This window comes from Scophthalmus maximus, chromosome 10 (assembly GCF_022379125.1).
Source record: "Scophthalmus maximus strain ysfricsl-2021 chromosome 10, ASM2237912v1, whole genome shotgun sequence".
Classification (NCBI taxonomy): domain Eukaryota; kingdom Metazoa; phylum Chordata; class Actinopteri; order Pleuronectiformes; family Scophthalmidae; genus Scophthalmus; species Scophthalmus maximus.
This window is the reverse complement of record NC_061524.1, coordinates 13,443,181-13,461,989: the sequence shown is the minus strand read 5'-3', so window position 1 is coordinate 13,461,989 and position 18,809 is coordinate 13,443,181. Positions and strand designations below refer to the sequence as shown.

The 18,809-nt window shown below is 39.6% G+C and overlaps 1 protein-coding gene across 1 annotated transcript in view; it reads right to left on the bottom strand.

The window, feature by feature from the left end:
* Positions 1-18,809, bottom strand: part of eys (eyes shut homolog) — a 137,912-nt gene that overhangs the window by 57,652 nt on the left and 61,451 nt on the right. The window contains exons 25-32 of the mRNA XM_035605482.2: positions 18,326-18,433; positions 16,506-16,651; positions 9,955-10,126; positions 9,568-9,646; positions 8,979-9,178; positions 2,533-2,657; positions 1,826-1,950; positions 1,310-1,523 (exon numbers count right to left, since the gene is read on the bottom strand). Coding sequence (XP_035461375.2) covers positions 1,310-1,523; positions 1,826-1,950; positions 2,533-2,657; positions 8,979-9,178; positions 9,568-9,646; positions 9,955-10,126; positions 16,506-16,651; positions 18,326-18,433 — 1,169 coding nt within the window. The remainder of the gene's footprint in view (positions 1-1,309; positions 1,524-1,825; positions 1,951-2,532; positions 2,658-8,978; positions 9,179-9,567; positions 9,647-9,954; positions 10,127-16,505; positions 16,652-18,325; positions 18,434-18,809) is intronic.

Sequence of the window (18,809 nt, the reverse complement as noted above, 5' to 3'; positions counted from 1 at the left end):
GGGTTTAATAGATTGCACATATAATGTTAATGGCGGTAAAAGCATACTAATGGGAGATATGAGAAACATCAAGATGACACACTGCTGTATCAAAGCTATCATTAAGGTTATAGGTGTTATTCTTCTTAGCAAAATAATCGTCCATCAAAATTATTCCCTTTCCAGGAGCCACGAGTCAGTGCATCGCATTCATATGAATCGCATTCATATGAATCGCATTCATATGAATCGCATTCATATAAATCGCATTCATATGAATCGCATTCATATGAATCGCATTCATATGAATCGTATTCATAATCATGTTCTGTACGGCTGTAGGCATTACTCCTCAATCACAATAGTTTTCATTTAAAGTATTTGCAACCGCCCTGAACACACAGGCGAGTTAAAAAGAAATCAAACTGAAGCACAACTGAAGGGAAGCTTGAGTATCTCAACGCTCTCTTTTAAGCAGATTTAAATGCAGTTTAGTTTCTAAAAGTCAAGGGCACGTGTACAAATTCAAAGGCTTCTTACATGTCACTTTCCCTATTAGAAACTTAACTGCTTTTGAATCTGGTTAAAGGAGAGTTTGAGGATTAGGCGGCATTAATACAGAGAAGCCAGTGGAGAAAGCAGTATGCAATTCAATGGTGTGAAGACACTCCATCCTTAGTAAAAGTTCTGCATTGAAGATCATACAAATACAAAAATATATATACAGAAATCAAAAGAAAGTGTTTTATCATTGTACAATACATTATCGAATTGTTATAACAGATGCAACAATGTGTAAACAGCTACTGTATTTTATGTCGAAGTTGGTTTGAGATAATTTATCTATATATCTATATTTGATATTTGTTAGCGTTATCAAGCAACTCATAGGCATTTGGGTCAGGGCACCTCCAAAGAGACACAATGTAAAACTAACGGGTTCTGAGATGATTAATAGGGTAGAAAAGAAAAGGCTCCACTGCAGAAATATCCTTTTTTTTTTTCTTTCTAAACACTGGAAAACTGCAGCTGTTATTTTGTATTTTGATGAAACTGTGAGTTTAAGCTATGAGAACTGCCAATAACTCAAAGACACCTGGGACTTATGAGGAGTCATAGGCCAGAAAGATTCTGATCATTAGTTTTATCTAAAAAGTGCATTATATTTCATGCTTTGAATGGTTTGGACCAGTAATTATAGCTATATGTATATATAATGATGAAGTAGCATTTACTCACTATACCTCAAAAAATAAAGCATGGAGTACATATACCTAGTTACTCCTCACCCCTGTCTGCACATTCGCAAACTGTAGAGAGTGGTCCTTACCTGTGCTTTGCTCAGCTGTTGGTGCTGGACTGAGTGTCGGCATTGGCACTTTAGGTGAGGAGCCGCGTGTTATGTTCTTCACTGCAGTCGCCAAGGGAACAGCATCCATGACAGGAGGCAGGCAGCTGACCTTGTTGATGCCATCTACACAGGAAAATGCTTCTGGACATGGATTCAACAGACACTCATCATAGTTGTGCTCGCAGTTCTTCCCCTGTGTACGCAAAATAAACAGCCCTTAGATGTGCTGTGTAACTGCAGTGAGATGCTAAATGGGATGTCATATTTACGGCTCGAATAAAAACCTTTGCATTAGATAGGGAGCATGACATTATTAAATTAACAGGTAACTTTTTGGGGATGTAAATTGCTTATACACGCAGTTCTAGTAGGGACACTAAATGTCACATGTTGTGCTCAAAGAGGGAACAAAAAAAGGGTGCAAAAGGGTAAAGGTTAATTAAAAGAAGAAGGAAAAAAAGATGGGAGATGGGGGAATAAGGTGGGGAGCCTCACCACAAATCCAGGACGACAGAAACAGGTGTAGCCATAGCCCGGATCGTTCTGAATGCATATCCCCTGGTTGCAAGGCTGTGGAAGGCACTCATTAATGTCATCCTCACAGTGAAGGCCTGTCCAACCTGCCAGGAACAAAAGCCCACAGAGCGCCCTGGTGAGCCCAGGCTCTCCCACTTCCACCCTCTGAAGTGAATATCAATCAGGTTCTCCTACATTGATTTGCTTCTTTTTGGGTTCACACACATACACAGACAAGAAAAGGCTTTCACTAAAAACTGAGATGCCACATACATTTTAATGAGCCCGGGCAGTATCGTCTTTTTTTAGCACATTTTTTTGGTCTTTTTTAGCACTGTATTACGACAAATCTGTCCCCAGAGAAAAGTGGATGATTTTTGAACGGCGTTGAGGCACAGAAACTATGTAGACATTTTGCTAACCTTTACATAACATTTTATGTGGCCCCTTTCAATCCAATATGGGCGTTCGGTAAGTATTAAGGTATGGTAAACTGTACTGCACCACATCTGAGGCACAGTAAGAAACTGAAGTGCTCTTGTTCCGTAAAAAAAGTCTTTCCATCAAGGCTATGTTTTAGTCATCTTGATCACGAGCAACAAAGTCAGCCTCTAACAGGTCTTATGAACGGTTTCCATCATTTCAAAGTGAATTAAGAAACTCACAGGAAGGCCTGAGTGACTCACCTGACCTGCAGTGGCAGACGTAGCTGTTAATAAGATCTTGGCAAATGGCACCGTTGTGGCAGGGAGCCGAGCAACATTCGTTAACGTCCACTTCGCAGAACTCTCCCATGAAACCTGGTGGACAGCTGAGAAAACACATCATGCTTTCAAACAGCGAGGCTGTCTCAGAGCTGTCACTTCCTTCGTGTTGGTATGACACACTGCATCCGACAACTTCATTGTTTCTAAAAAAAATAGTGCTATCACTTTGTGAGTCAGCTGCTGCTTCTTACTTCAAATTGTCATATGTATATATAGGTCACAAACTTAAAAAGAGTCCATTTAAAACTGATGAGTCGAGGTCTACAGACTCATGGAATCAAATAAATACAACTTTATAGCTTGCTGGTTTGTGTGATAAAAGTACGCATTATGTTATAGTTAGGCATTGCTTTTCATCAATTTATCATCTCAAGCCTGGTATAATCTTCTTAAAATGGGTCAGCGGGCAGGCTAAAAGGTATCTGGTAATGTTTGGTGACTTCACAGTGACATAATAAAGACTGTAATATTCTGCAATAATCCGATACCAACATGTTTCCTACTGATTTGATGTTGATTTTGGAGGAAGTAACTTTCTTGAACGTTATTGGCTTATCCATTTACTTCTAATCTTTATTTATTTAAAAAAAAAAATTGTATTTGTGCTACAGTAGAGTGTCCCACTTTCTGCCAACTTCAACAGTGTATTTTCCGTCTACTTGATTTGCAAACTTGGGGAATAATCCTGGCTTTGTCAACAGCTAATCTATTCGTCAGATGCATATTCCAATACATCCAAAAATCAACAGTGACACATCCGTGCTCAAGTACTTTGAAGTTAAGGCATTAACGGCACATTGTCATACCACGTGAACGAAGTTTATGGCGAAAAAACTGTTCTCGTCAGATAATGTTGCCGATGCACTGCTCTTGAACTAAAGGCCATGACTGTTTAGTCCATAAAAATCTATACCTAAATCAATACAGCCCTGTATGCGTTAGTGTCATGACTGCTAATATGAAAAATCTGATCCAGCATTGTTAAGAATGTCATACAACATGAAAATAAGTTCACTCACAGAGTGAGTAAGATCACAAACTTGAATTTGCAGACCTTATTTGAGAGGAAGGAGAAACTAAATGGATTAATTCCGCAATGCATAGAACCCACAGGTAAACACAGGGGAAATACTTAAGTGTGAGGATTAGCTACATCTTGAGCAAAGAGTGGTACCACTCGATTATGCAGATGTCATCCCCACTGGCATTAAGTTTTGTAGAAGAGCAATCCTTTTTTCCCCCAGATGGACAATGAGCCTGATCATGCATCAAAGCTACCTGAGGCCAAGGAAGCCCAAGGTCTGCTGACTTGCAAGTCACCAGGTGTTAAACGGACTTAACATCTTTGGGAAAAAAAGATGTCCAGGAAGATTGACACACAGGAAGACAAAGGTGAAAACGCTAACAAACTGTTGCTTCATTCACGGGGCTGAAAATTCCTCTCCCTTCTGTTGTGAAATGAGATCTGTGATGCACCGTTGATTAAATCATGTAACACTACAACATCAAGGGTTTCATGCATAACCTCTTGGCTGACCACCGTCACAGACAGAGAACAGAGTGCTTTTGAGGCCATGTGCTGAACAGGTGCAGAACTGAATGTGTACCACTTCACACACAACCTGCAGACCAAAAAAAATTCTACTGACCAGGGCTTACAAGTGGAAAAAAAGACATGTGGAACATATTTGGCTCTCATAATCTGGAAATATGACAACAGCTAAACCTGTATTTATAATAAAATACAATGTACACTGCATGTTTCAACACTGCAAACAATTTGCTGTTGGCTGTCCATCTATAACTCATACTCTTTATAAAACAATGAAGGCCAACAAATTAATTGGTTAGTCGATTAATAGCGCAACACATTTAAGTCTATTTCCAAATCTAATTAAAATTCCTTTATTATCAGGCATTGATAATTGAAAGTGTGTGTGTCTATGTGTGTGTGTGTGTGTGTGTGTGTGTGTGTATATATATATATATATATATATATATATATATATATGTGTGTGTGTCTATGTGTGTGTGTGTGTGTGTGTGTGTGTGTGTGTGTGTGTATATATATATATATATATATATATATATATGTGTGTGTGTGTGTGTCTGTGCCATTTGTGTTCATTTGTCTGTAAATACACTACAAACTGTATATTTTGAGTTGTGGTAGTCTGAGATACATTAAATCACGGCACTGAGCATAAAGCAGCACATCAGCACAAGGTGAGACAACCTAATTAAATGTAAGACATACAGGGAGCTACTGTGTCAAATCTGCACACTCTTAGTACATACACCTTGTATTCAGACAGACCTCATCACTCAGGGGAGAGCATGTCAACAATTAAAAAGCAATGATTCACTGGCAAGCCACATGGACCAGACTGCGACTGTACAGCAAAGAACACAGATAAAAGCTTACTCTGGCACAGGTGTTGTGAGACAAGATGTGTTTTCAATTAGAGGCCAACAAAAGTCCTGGAACAGGGACAACTCTTAGAGATGCAAATTTAGATATTTAAATATTCATACTTTTTTTTTTACCAGTAACCCAGACACCCCAATAGGTGAACTGACTGTTCCGTAGCCCCACTTCCATATAGAGTTCCCTTTCCACACAGCTCATATTTATGCTTGTTTCCAATCAAAAAATTGGATTATTATGTTTATTGCACAGAACAACATCTAATTTACATTAGTATATTTATAACATGAATATAAAGTCATTAAATGAACAACTCCACTATTTACTGATTTCAAGATTAAATAATAAATATAGGAGATGTAAAGCCGAGTATCAAGTGAGCAGTGGGAACCTAATTACTGATTAATATACCGAGGGGCAACATGTAAATATAGAAAAGAATGGGGCCGAGCACAGGTCCTTGTGGCACACCATAACTGACCTTGTGTGTGACCTAGTGAACAGTTGTCCTGCAGAAGAAAGTGCAGTGTAAGTGAGACCAGTATGACTCGAGATGAGATCCAATACTAGTGGTGATCAATTGTATTGAATACTGCACTGAAATGTAGGAGCACTAGTATTGAAGTCAAGCCAGTCTTGAGCAAATCATAAATCATTTACCACTATTGTCAAAGCACTTTCTGTGGTGTGGAAGTTTCTGAAGCCAGATTGATGAGGTTTCAAACTGATTATTTGATAGAAGGTGACCTTCGAGTAGCTGAGCCACTGCTTTTCTCAAAGAGTTTTGAAAATAATGGCAGGTTTGTAACTGGACCATAAGTTGCTGATCAAATCAGGGTTGAGGAGGTTAACCTTTTTAAGGAGTGGCCTGATAAACTCTGTTTAAAAAGACAATGGCATGATGCCACGAGTAAGGCAGCTGTTCATCACTTGAAATAATAGGACTGGAATAGTGATACACAGCTTAGACCTATTTAACATACTTAGTAGGGAAGAAATAGGATCAAGTAAACAAGTAGTGGGCTTGAAGGGGAAAACTCTCTTGAGATTGTTTCAAGGGAGCTTATCTCAAAATGAAAAATACAATTTCTGAAGAAATTGTGGTGTGAATGCTGGCTGCTGAAAGGCTGACGCTGAACTGGATGCTGGCATGAATTTGGATGAAGAAGCTGAACGAGTATGAAAAAAAAGGAAAAGTGGGAAATGTGTAGTTAATTGCTAGATGGATTGCGAAAAAAACGTTGAATATTTCAGAAAGTATATGAAAGTTATGAAAAAGTTGAATACAAGCCAGAATTTCAGTATAGAGATGAATGTTCAGATGGTTGAATGAAGTTTCTAGGTTGAATGTGGAAGGAGAAGGCGGCGAAAAAAACAGGTAGTTTTTTTTTTTTTTGTAGAATAACAACAATAATGTTGTGAGTGCTACCAATGGACATGCAAAGAGAAGAGTGATCAGGTGTGATCACCTTGTCCTGGGTGGGAAATGAGATGGAAGCATTTATGTTTTAGAGACTAGATTTCAGGGGGTAGTTTTGGTCTAATTTTCCCATTGGACAGAAGTAGAAGACTCGAGATACTGCAAGTTTGTGATTGGTAGTTTAGTTGATACGATGAACAGTGTAGGTTTCAGAGTTGTTAAAACAATGTCTGGACAGTGTAACCTCAGAAGTAAGGAAGCAGTGATCTGAAGGCAGACGTGCTGAGATAACTAGATCTGAAAAAGACGAGCCACGTGCCAGACTTGGTCGAGCACCATAGAGGTGAGTAGATACACGTTGTGTAAAAAAACCTTAGAATGTGTGAGGTCTTGGAAAACTGTTCTGAATGGCTCAGAATTTTCATCAACATAAAAAGTAAATCCCCTTATAACTACTGAGGCCATCCATTTGTGTCAGTGTGTAACAAAAAAAGGTAGAAAACTATATATATATATATATATATATATATATACCTTTTTTATATATATATATATATATATATATATATATATATATATATATATAAAAAGGTAGATAAGGCACTGGTGGTCGATATGAAATTGCTATAGAAATTGATTGCAACTTAGAGTACAAGCAATTTCTATAATATAAAAACAGCGGTGATGTAAAAAAAAATCGAGGTGGTAATTGGGTTTATCATTAACAATCTAAAGTCCTTGCAGCAATGCCCCCAACTCACTTGATTCTCGTGACACTTTTATACGATAGTTTAATTTTGAGGTGATGCCTCATTTAAACTAACAAAGTCATCTGGCTTTAGCCAGGTTTCACACAAGCTCGTAAAATCAAGGCTATGGTGATTCATTATGTCATGGATACGCAAGGAATTACTAGGGAGGGGTCTGATGTTAATAAGGCCAATGTTTTAAAGTAACATTTTGTAAAGTGGCAGGAGATGAACAAAAGAAGGTCTTAATGTGGGTGATGCTATTCTGATTTAAAAAAACGATGTCTCTTACACTTAACATCCAGGGTATCACTTATTAGAACAGGGGTATGATTATAGGCCCTGCGATAGGCTGGCGACCTGTCCAGGGTGTACCCCGCCTCTCGCCCAATGTCAGCTGGGATTGGCTCCAGCCCCCTCACGACCCTTAAGTGGATTAAGCGGTAGACGATGGATGGATGGATGGGTATGATTATAGTCGTGGAGCGGATGGTTTATAAGTGATGTCAGGATTTTCTGGGACTTGGCCACTACCATTAGGAGTTTTATCATTTCTCTATAAAGAGTGGGTTTGTTTTGGATCAAGATAGGGTTGTAAGGGTCTCGCTCAGGTGTGGGTCAAACGGAGTTAAAAGCTAGACAGTTGATAAAAGTTGACATTAAGTTTGGATGTAAATGGTAAAATGGACTGCAATTATATAGCACTTCTTAGTCCACTCAATGCACTTAACACTACAGGTCACATTCGCCAGTCCACACACACATTCACACAGAGCTTCTTATCTAACACACACGCTCACACACCGTTGGTACATCATCAGAGGGAAATTTGGGGTTCAGTGTCTTGTCCATGGACACTTTGACATGTGGACTGGAGGAGCCGGGAGACAAACCACTGATGCTTTGATAAGTGGATGACCTGCTCTGCCTCCTGAGCCAAGCTGCCACGCAATAAGCCACAAGTTTTATATAAATCACGCTCAGTCCAAAAGATCTGGTTGAAATGTAGTTGTGGGAGTGAGACCGTATAGGGCCAATGATTCCAGGTTTTATGGGAGAATGATTGATAATCTGGGTATGGCGTAATTTCAAATAAGTGTTGGTGAGAGCTTAATAAAATCTGCCACCAGAAAGGCTGTAGGTCACAGGACCAGAGAGATTAAAGAATTTTATCATGATCAATCCAAACATCAGAACTTCAGGCTTACTTTGTTTCCAGTCCAAATTAGTTTGGGAGGAAGCTGGAGAATAGCAATCACCACGCTACCTATGCTCGTCACATTGGCATCGTTGGAAGAGGAACATGCAGCAGCAGCAGCATGGACGAGGTGGCGTTGGCTGTTGTATTTCCAGTTTTCGTCTTAATTGACCATCTTCCAAATTCTTTATATAAATTTGTATACAGAGTGTATTTTAGTTAGTCCGTTTAGTTAAGTGTTAAGTGTAGCTCTTAGTACACCAGAAAAAGAAGAGGTCATGATGTCCATTCTTCTGATGTTTACTATGCCTGTATGGAAGTTAAATACTAACGACTGTCTGCGAAAATCTGCGACTTTGCCACCAGACTGGCAGTTGGTCAGGAAGTTGGAAGTTAAGACGGCATTGAACAATGGAAGAGGAAGAGAAGCAAAAATTAGCCATGGTAGCACATGTGGGGAGTAGGAGACTTGTTCCAATCAACTCATATTTCTATGCCTCGGTCCAGGGACAATATTTCTATGTCATTACATCAAAACGAGAAAATGTGACTAACTGTGGACTTTCTCACCTGCATGTAAAGTTGGATCCTTCGCCGTCGATGCAGGTGGCTCCATTGAAACAGTATGCGACATTAAGAGCAGCCTCTTTGCAGACGTCTACATCGTTCTCACAGGTTTTCCCGGTGTAACCATCGTGACAGAAGCATGCGTACTTATCAGTGAGATCCACACACGAGCCTCCATTCAAACAGGGACTGGAAGCGCACTCCTGGAAGTGAAAAGATAGCAATCATTTACAGAAGTGTTGTTAAAAAAAAAGGAAGAAGAAAAAAAAGAGGAAATAATCGGTTTTGGATGAATTGTCAGTGCTTAAAAAGCAGATGATCTGATTATCCATTCAGCTAAATGCTCACAGAGACCTTGTAAGAAACTGTGTTTATCTCTGGAGTCCAGCACCAGCTGGGGTTTTAATCAATTAGACATTAGACAAAAGCATTTTCTTTTAATCGGGGGTTTGTACAATGCTAACATGATCCTGATAGATCAAATGACCGATCTTGATGAAAAAAAATCAATAGAGTTAGTGATACCAAAGAATTCTTTTGACTTTTTTTCCTCCTGAACACACAGCGGGTTCATTCACCAAGCTCAACTCACGTCGATGTTCGTCTCACATCTGCTGCCGGTCCATCCAGATTCGCACTGGCAGGAGAACGAAGATACTCCATCCATGCAGCTGGAAAAAAGGCCACAACACTAAACATTTTAGGTGACAACCGTTTAAAGTGAACTCAAAAGCACTCAGACAAGCGCGTCTTTTCTTCAGCTGTATACGTAGAGTGAGATCGAATCTTGTGAATGAGAGAGTGTTTCCCCATCGTAGGATTTAATGACTATAATTTAAGGACCACCGAGACAACCTGTAAGTGCATCGCATTAGCACATGTGATGTACAATATGACTCCAATCACTAGCAAGGAGTGTAATTAAAATTCATGGCAGTGTTTCTGTTTTAAATGATGGAAAATTAAAAAAAATCTGTACCCTCCATGAAGACAAGGCGCTGACATGCATTCATTGATGTCGGCCTCACAGCGGGGCCCCACGAAGCCATCAGGGCACAAGCAGTGGTATCGATTCGGTGCGTCAATGCATCTCCCACTATTTTGGCACGGGTTTGAAGCGCACTCATCGATGTTAACTTCACACCGTGCCCCTAGGAAATTGAGCATGTGTTAGTAAGACGTTACAAGGTAAACAATTGACATCATTTAACCGCTGAAAAAGGGGATGTATACAGTCAAGAATTGAGATGGACAACAAGGTTTGATATCTCTGTCTCACTTTAATTTCATACAAGGGAAGAATTTTTATTTTAGAATAAAAGCCATAAAAGTGACAAGCATAATCTAAACCATTCAAGCCAATATGCTGATTCCTGTGTGCCTACAATAAATCCTTGTGACAGGTCTATACAGTTCTCTATTTCAAATCTTAGGGGCCGGCTGTATAGGCGTTTTAACCCAGTAATGATAAGTGGTGAATTCTTTATGTGATTCATATTTTCTTTAATCCCAAATGCAAACCTTTAAAAGTAAAATACTGTCTCCCAGCCGCAGCGAGCGAACTGTCCAGATGAAGCTGCCTCGCCAGCATGACATGTTTTTCCTCTCTGGTCTCTTTGGTAACCTTTGATATAAAGTGATCAGAGGCTGGCAGGGGTAGTAAACATGAGAACGCAGTGTGCAATGAACTGACATCGCATTAAAGGATTTCTGGGTTGTGTAAGTCAGATTTTTTCCCCTCACGTTACCTCTTTCTGCCATATTATTGTTCAGTGACTCAACACACTTTGAATGCTTTCAATGAAAATTGTTCGGCAATGAGACACCCAGCTCAAAGTGGATTTAACTTGTGACTCATGATTGTGTCTTATATAAAGAGACACACATTCATTTCCCACAGACATTAACTGGTATTTTCAGTATCCAGCTTCGATACTCAAGCAAACGGATGAAATGAAGCATGAAGCGAAAATATGATCTCCTATACTGAACGATATAACTAGCGACTGAGCAGATGGACAAGACTCAGTGTGCTCAAATGGTGATTAGACAACCGGACCTTTTGCCTAGTCCGGGGTCGTCTGGACGAGGAAGACGTTGTTTGAATGGAACAATAAAAGTACGAGGAGAACGTTGTTTAAACACAACAACAAAATGAAACATGAATATGTTTGAACGGGTGGAGCATGCCGGAGGACTCGTTCTAATAATCACCATAAATCACGTTACAATGTAGGGCAATCTGTCTGTCCATGTTACACATTAGTTAGTGTTTAAATACCAGATGTTTTAGGTAGTTTTGAGTTTAAGAATTTTTTTTTCATATTTTGTGTACGCCGATTGATCACACATAAGTATTATATGCATTTTATGTTAGAATTTCACTGTCGTATTTTATCTTGATTTTTATGTTTTAATTATACTTTGTGACTTTATTTACACTCATCTTGATTTTGCTGTTTTAATTATATTTTGTGACGTAATTTACAGTCATCAGGGTGTTCATGTTTAAATTTTTCTGTTTTTATTTACATTTTTGTCCATTGTTCATTCATAATGTAAGGCAGATTCAATTCATGCCAAGACGGTGGTCGCGCTACACGGGAGGGGGCCATGAGGAAATTTTCCCTATAAATGCAGTTCATAGGTTTTTTCGTCCTCATATGCTTTGAGTCTGCGGGGATCTTGCTAATGTTGAAGGCATTGAAAATGTCTCATTGTTGATCAGCATCGTTATAGTAATATCGGAATGATTTTCAGGTATTTACATTTTTAAAGAGTAATTCATGATGTTTAGGTATTTGTATTTGTAATGATGATTAAGGACACAGTGTTTTGATGATTAGAAGACCCTCAAAAAGGGGGGATATGTAGAAGCAGAATGTGTCCTGAGTGTAAGCATTGTGAACAATATCTTGGTGGTGCTAAACATAATCATGCTGACGCCGATGTGTCCTTGCTGTGACCAGTATCTCGTGGAAGCTATCGAATGTAAGGACATAGATGACCAATGTCATGTCAAGATATCTAGTATGATGACGCGGATGTGCACGTGTGTGGACAATCAAACATGTGACATCCCACGCTGCCTGTTTCGTAGATAGTGAGTGCAAAAGAACTGTACACCCAGTGTACTTGGAATCGTCTTCGTTTTGTGCTATGAAAAGTGAAAACTGCTCATCGGCTGCTTCGACTTGTCTTTCTGCAAACCTCCTGAAACCTGAAATTCCTTACAGTTGGAAACCGTAGTTTGAAACCAGACAGTTATTTGAATATGACTGATGACAGAATGACTATAAACAGAAGCAGTTTGTTTTATGCAGTAAAAGTATAAATTCACGCAGATCTTGAAAGAAAGGAAATAAAAAGAAAGTAACCACAAGCCACTAATATCACATACTAGAGAAATACTAGTCTTTTTGCCAAATTCTAATTCGTGAAAGTAATACGGTATTAATATGTTGACTCACTAATATCTAAACTAGAGCTCGAATGATTAGTTGATTGTCCAATCGTTAAATCTACAGGAGGGGTTGCATATTTTGTGTTCACAGTACTGAAAAAGTTCACCAGCTACGATTCTTTTCTGGAGTGGAATACAAAAGCTCCACAGAATTAATAGTATTTCTTCATGACAGATGTTCCAGTGAAAAAGAGTTCACGGAGAAGTCTCTGCTTTTCCCCGCATGTCTTTTAAAATACAAGTTATTTCTGAGGTTTTTTCTTTGTTCTTTTTTTTTTTTTTCATTCTTTACTGCTGTGAGCACCACAAACCAAATTCCATTCACATCCACTCTGCTGGGATACCAGAGGAGGACATCTCAATAAAACCAAAGCTATATCGATGTACCACTAAAACTGAGAGTGAGAGCTACTTTTCAAAAAAAGCAATCTTGATGAATTCACCCCATCGACGACAAATATATTTAACAAAATGAATTCTTGATCATAAATATCCAACCGAGGAGATAAAAAACCCCAAACCAGTCCATTAAAAGAACTGTGCATGCAACAACTGTAACTAGCCCCTGTGATGACTCTGAGAGAGCCAAGTGAAGTCTGACACTGAACACATGGAAGTGTGTCGTGTGCCGTAAGAGCTGTATATCCTTAGAGCAGGGACTACTCAGTACCATATCTATCAAGGCAAAACACTCCATACAAACTGTACTGTACTGACTTTAAATTGGAACACGTGAATTGTCCTCGAAACAACTCACATATAACTTGGCTGTCGGTCGGACGCACTAAAGATAAGTCTGAGAGACTCGCTAAGTAAGTCGGCTTTCTTCAGGGAGTTGACGATTTTCATTATTCAAGCCGACGTCTCAAAAATAGCAACGAGATCACGGCGGAAATGAAGGGGAGGGAGAGTTCAGGCTGGAAGCTAAACACCAGACAACACAAACTGTCAACAGTAGACCTCTACTGCCAATAAATCAGAACACACGATGGGAAAACACACAGATGACATAGCAGGTAGTGCTTTGGAGAGAGCAACAGAAGTGACTGTGTTTGCTGAGGAATTAAAAATGAATGATTCTGTTGTCTTATTCTAACACCTTGCATTTTTTGTAATGTTATTTTTCACTTTTGCGGTAAATCAAAATTATGACTGACCCATAGTGAGTCATTTGGTTTGCCTTTTTCATCTTTCGGGCTGAGACAGATGTGAGGCAGCACAGTGACAACGGGAGCAGGAATTTATTTATTGCCTCCCATGTTTTATCATGAAAGAGAATAAATAAAGTGTTTTAAGTCTACACAGAATCTCGGATGGTCTCTCGTTACAAACTGTAAAACGATTCCATTCTTGTCCTGAACTGAAAACCTGTTTAATTTAGTCAAAGAGAAAAACTGTTTGACTGCAAAGGTGACGGAACAACGTCTGAAACCAAAAATAACAAAAGGGTTGCAGCAGGAAAATAAAAATACTATGAATAATGTAATACAGGAGGGTGATAAGGGAAATTAGGCAATAAGTAAAATAAATTAATTAATTAATAGTCGTGGTAGAAAAATCTCTTTTGTCATTTAACACATTCACATTATCCATATACTGATGCTATCATTAAAAAACACTCATGTAGGGTTAGGGTTGAAACTTATTAAGATTATTATTTACTAGTTATTACAACAAGACTACAATATGTCTTGAGGCTTAATTGAGCACTAGAAATGACACACTGACATACTGACTTCAGTATTTAAACCAAAAAAACACAAATAACTCATGCGCTATATCTGTCCTATAAAAATTGTATCTGCTTTTTATTGATTTGATTAATACATGTATTATTAGAAAGTATTATAAAAAGTTAGCACAGTAAGTACGCGTAATTCCACGCACATTAAACTTATCATACACATCTACAGCAACAGATCTCTGCATAGGCTCCGTAACAAACAATGTTGACATTTTATTTATCAGGTTCCCCAAAGCAAAAGCCGGAATTTACTGGAGCCCTGACATGGAAACAACACTGCGGGGGCCAGCACATCATCATCTGACAATGTGCTGACGGTAGGAAGCTCACAACAATGTGCTGATTGCACTGTACTATCACTCAAGGGAACGTGCTCCTTAATGATGGGTGAAGAAGAGAAAACAGAAGGTGACGAATAGTGTGCTTAAACTGTGATTTATATAAAGAGGATGAGCCATTAATCATGTCACTGAAATGACTTCTGACCTCAGTGTAGAACACAGGGCCGATGTATAGTTTAATAATACATTATTGGGATTGCAGACGCTTTTAAATCAGATGTCTTGAATAATGAGAAGACGGCTGAGATCCCGGCAGCTGCTGGTGAGAACCATTACTAAGGACTCTTATTGAACAAGTAAGGGATATTGATACTGGACTTGCCAAAAAAGTGAGAATCACTTTTTAAATCTAACACTTTCTAAAAAAGTGGGTCACAGAGACTTTAAGAAAAGGTAACAAAGGAACGATAGAAGTTGTTGGAGGTGTCAGAAATGTGACAAAAACTATTTTTTTCCGGGGTCTGACCTCAAAAAGTTCTCAAAGCTAAAAGAATTTACGTGTAAAATGCCTTAATCATTTTCCATCAGTTCTGATAAGACAGGGCCACAGAGTCACAGCCCGTAGATGACGTCTTAGAAGAAACTGCTGCAAGAAGACCAGCTGAAACCACGCGATTGAATAAAAGAGCTGAGCATACAGATGCACTGACTGACTCATTAAACAAAGAGAAACTAAGGAAATTCAATGAGGGTGGCGATGCGGGTGGGAATGAAGTGTCACCATAGCTTAATCACACCCACGAGAGTGTGTGGATATGACACCAGACTCATTTATTAGTAGGGCAGCTTCAGGTGCTACAGTCAGAATGAATGTTGGCATTAGAAATGTAAAAAGAAATCCCTGATGGCAGGAGCAAATAATATGATAATACAATCGAGTGACACAACAGGTTACACTATTTCAGTGACAGAAGAAAAGGTGCATTATACCATCAAAGCAGAATAACATTTCAATCAATTTCAATCAGGCTGCACAAGCATGACACAATGAATCACCCTAAGACGGCAGAGCTACTACAGGACCAGAATAAAAAATAAGTTGCACGCAGCTACGGTGGCAGCATGGACCCGTTTGTGTTCTCGTGAAAAAGTTGCAGAGCTGTTACATGAGTTACCAGAGCAAATATTTTGTATGAGTTCTACTTGGTTTGAGCCGATCCAGACTGTATCCTCTGGCCACTTGCTCTCTTGGGGAGCCCTGTTTCCTCAGATGAGCTTAGAGCAACAGAAAAAGTAATGACTTGTACTATGCTGTGCGTAGGCCTAATAATAAAAGCTGCTTCTGTGGGAATTGGGCCATGCGTGTCAGGTTCTGCTCTCCAGAGAAGCAATACCTCAGAGATTTCCCCCCTCTCTCAACTGGGGAAGGATAAATTGATGATACAGTGTGGAAGACAAATGAAATTAATCTTCCCAGTACCTGACAGGAATCGGCTTTAGATTGTGTGTGCGCGCACGCACACACGGAAAAACGCACACACGGAAAAACGCACACACACACACACACACACACACACACACACACACACACACACACACACACACACACACACACACACACACACACACACACACACACACACACACACACACACACACACACACACACACTATAATACCTCAATATCCTTCTGGGTGGAAAATAAGACAAATGGATTGAAGTAAAAAAAACAATAGCACCATGAGTCTAAAGAGACTGGTGAAATGAAGTGACAGTGATAAGTTTTCATCAGATAAAACAAGTGACATTAAATGTATCTCTTGTTAGCCTTGCTCAAAAAACAGGAACTGTATCTTGCAAAGGCAGACGGGGCCAATTAAAATTAAGCATTGTGAAGCAGGTTTTCTTTTTTTCTTCTTCTTCTTACACTAAGCCAGATCTGTGTCAGAGATGCCTCAATAGTGTGTGGCCGCAGCAGCCGTGATAAGCCTTTTTAGACTCTCACATTGATCTTCGTGTCACCTAAGGGCAAAAGAGCTACCTGAGTATCCGGGGCGACAGGCACACTTGAAGCCGCCGGGTGTGTTGATACAGATGCCCTCGTGCAGGCAAGGTGAAACTTCACACTCATTCACATCCAGGTCGCACAGCGTTCCAAAATAACCAGGAGGGCAAACGCAGCGGTATCTGAGGAGGATGCGATAACACTCGATCAGAAGGAAATCAATTACTTACAAAATAATGATCATACTTATGTGTTCAGTTATTACTTTAAAAGAAGCAGAATAAATATTACAGTAAAACCTCCACGTATTCTTGCAGAAATAACTGTGTGTGTGTGTGTGTGTGTGTTTGTGTGTGTGTGTGTGTGTGTGTGTGTGTGTGTGTGTGTGCGTGTGTGTGTGTTACGAATAAATAACCAGGGGGGGCAAACGCAGCGGTATCTGAGGAGGATGCGATAACACTCGATCAGAAAGAAATCAATTACTTACAAAATAATGATCATACTTATATTTTTCAGTTATTACTTTAAAACAAGCAGAATAAATATTACAGTAAAACCTCCAGATATTCTTGCAGGAATAACTCTGTGTGTGTGTGTGTGTGTGTGTGTGTGTGTGTGTATGTTTTTGTGCGTGTGTGTGTGTGTTACGAACCGGCTAAAACAAACTTACTGCAGATTGAGACTAATTTTTCATTCTCAACTCTTCGTACAAAACTAACAATGTGACAGCACTTAACCAACTCAGTGTGTAACTTAATTTGGGTTATGTGAGATGACGTATTACTAAAGGGAAGAGCTTAATCTGTGCAGTAAATTCAATTCAAATCCCTCTCTGCAGCTGTCAGTGGGTCTAACATCTTCCAGCGCACATCTCGGGTGTTAGGTGTGAAGAGGTGGGATAATTCGAAGAACATGCAATTAGAAAATTTCTGCGTAAAATATAAACTCAATCAATTATTTAAACATAATTTTGGATCGCTAAACCAGTTACACCACATCAGGCTTCAGCAATGTGCTAAACAGAATTGTTATTGTTGCGTGGAGCTATACACTGCTGGATTAGTGTGTGTGTTAACACTTTTGATATTTGCAACTCATTTTTATTCCAGTGTCCACCGAGTTGGTTTAGTTTCATACATAAAAGCTGCACTGTATATAAATAGTTGGGGAAAAACAAAGTGACCCTTGCAGAGTCAAACTCGCAGTCTATTAATGCAAAGGATGGGTTCATACAAGACACAGCATGGGCTCAGTGAGTATACTGCCGAGGCTGATTCATCACCGCGGCACAGATGGACTCGCTCGGCTCGTCGGGTCAGGGAGACGGAGACAGCGGTGCGTATGCAGCTCGTGGTGGGCAGCAGGGTTAAAGCACACCTGATGTGAACTCCCAGGACTGTGCAATCAGAGGAGCGCTCTGAGCCGGGCCAGGTCACATGGGAGCGAAATCATGACGGGAGACAAACTGGAGACAAAACATTTAGGACTCAAATTGGCCCTGGGACTTCTCTACCCATCTGTCCGACTAAGCCCAGAAGCCCCAGGGCTCCCATTAAGCACAGCAGAGAGAAGCACCAGTGGAGTAGAGCCCAATCTAGATACATGATGTGTTCTTGCTGAATTCACTCTCCTTCTTCAGAATAGCAGCTTATCTGTGTCAAGGATGAAGACAGGCTTGTTATATAAACTGGAACACTGAAGGGGAACGCCAAGACATTGTGTGTGGGGTTTTTTTTTGCTTCCTTCCAAAACATGCTTTGGAAATTACTTCTGCCCGGCCTTTATTGATCTGTTCAAAAGTTTAAAAACACACAATGCATGAGCTGTTTAGTCACATTAGGTTACTTGTTACTTACTTGTTCACGAGGTCTTGACAAACGCCAGCGTTGTGGCAGGGGCTGGAGGTGCACTCGTTGATGTCTTCCTCACAGCGAAGGCCAGAAAATCCCATCCTACAATCACAGCTGGAGCAGAAAAGAAAATCATTAATATTGATATTTTGCTTCGCATGGAAAATAGAAGATCTATCAATATCTGTTTCCCACGTGGCACATGCACAGAGTGGAAAAAAAGATCAATAGGAATTTGATAGTGTTAATTACACATATTTAGTCTGATCGCACATACGGTGCAGGAACCTACGTGTTGACTGCTTAACTAAACATAACATTGTTAAAATCTGATATGAATTTAAACCTGAACTGTTATGTCTATTAGATACTGTGGAGAACAATTAAACAATTTAATGTAAATTACCTGAGATACGAACAGGAATGAGGGTTTTCCAGTACGGACACTGCATCGCTAGAAAATCCCATATTTGCTTGCCTCCTAAGAATT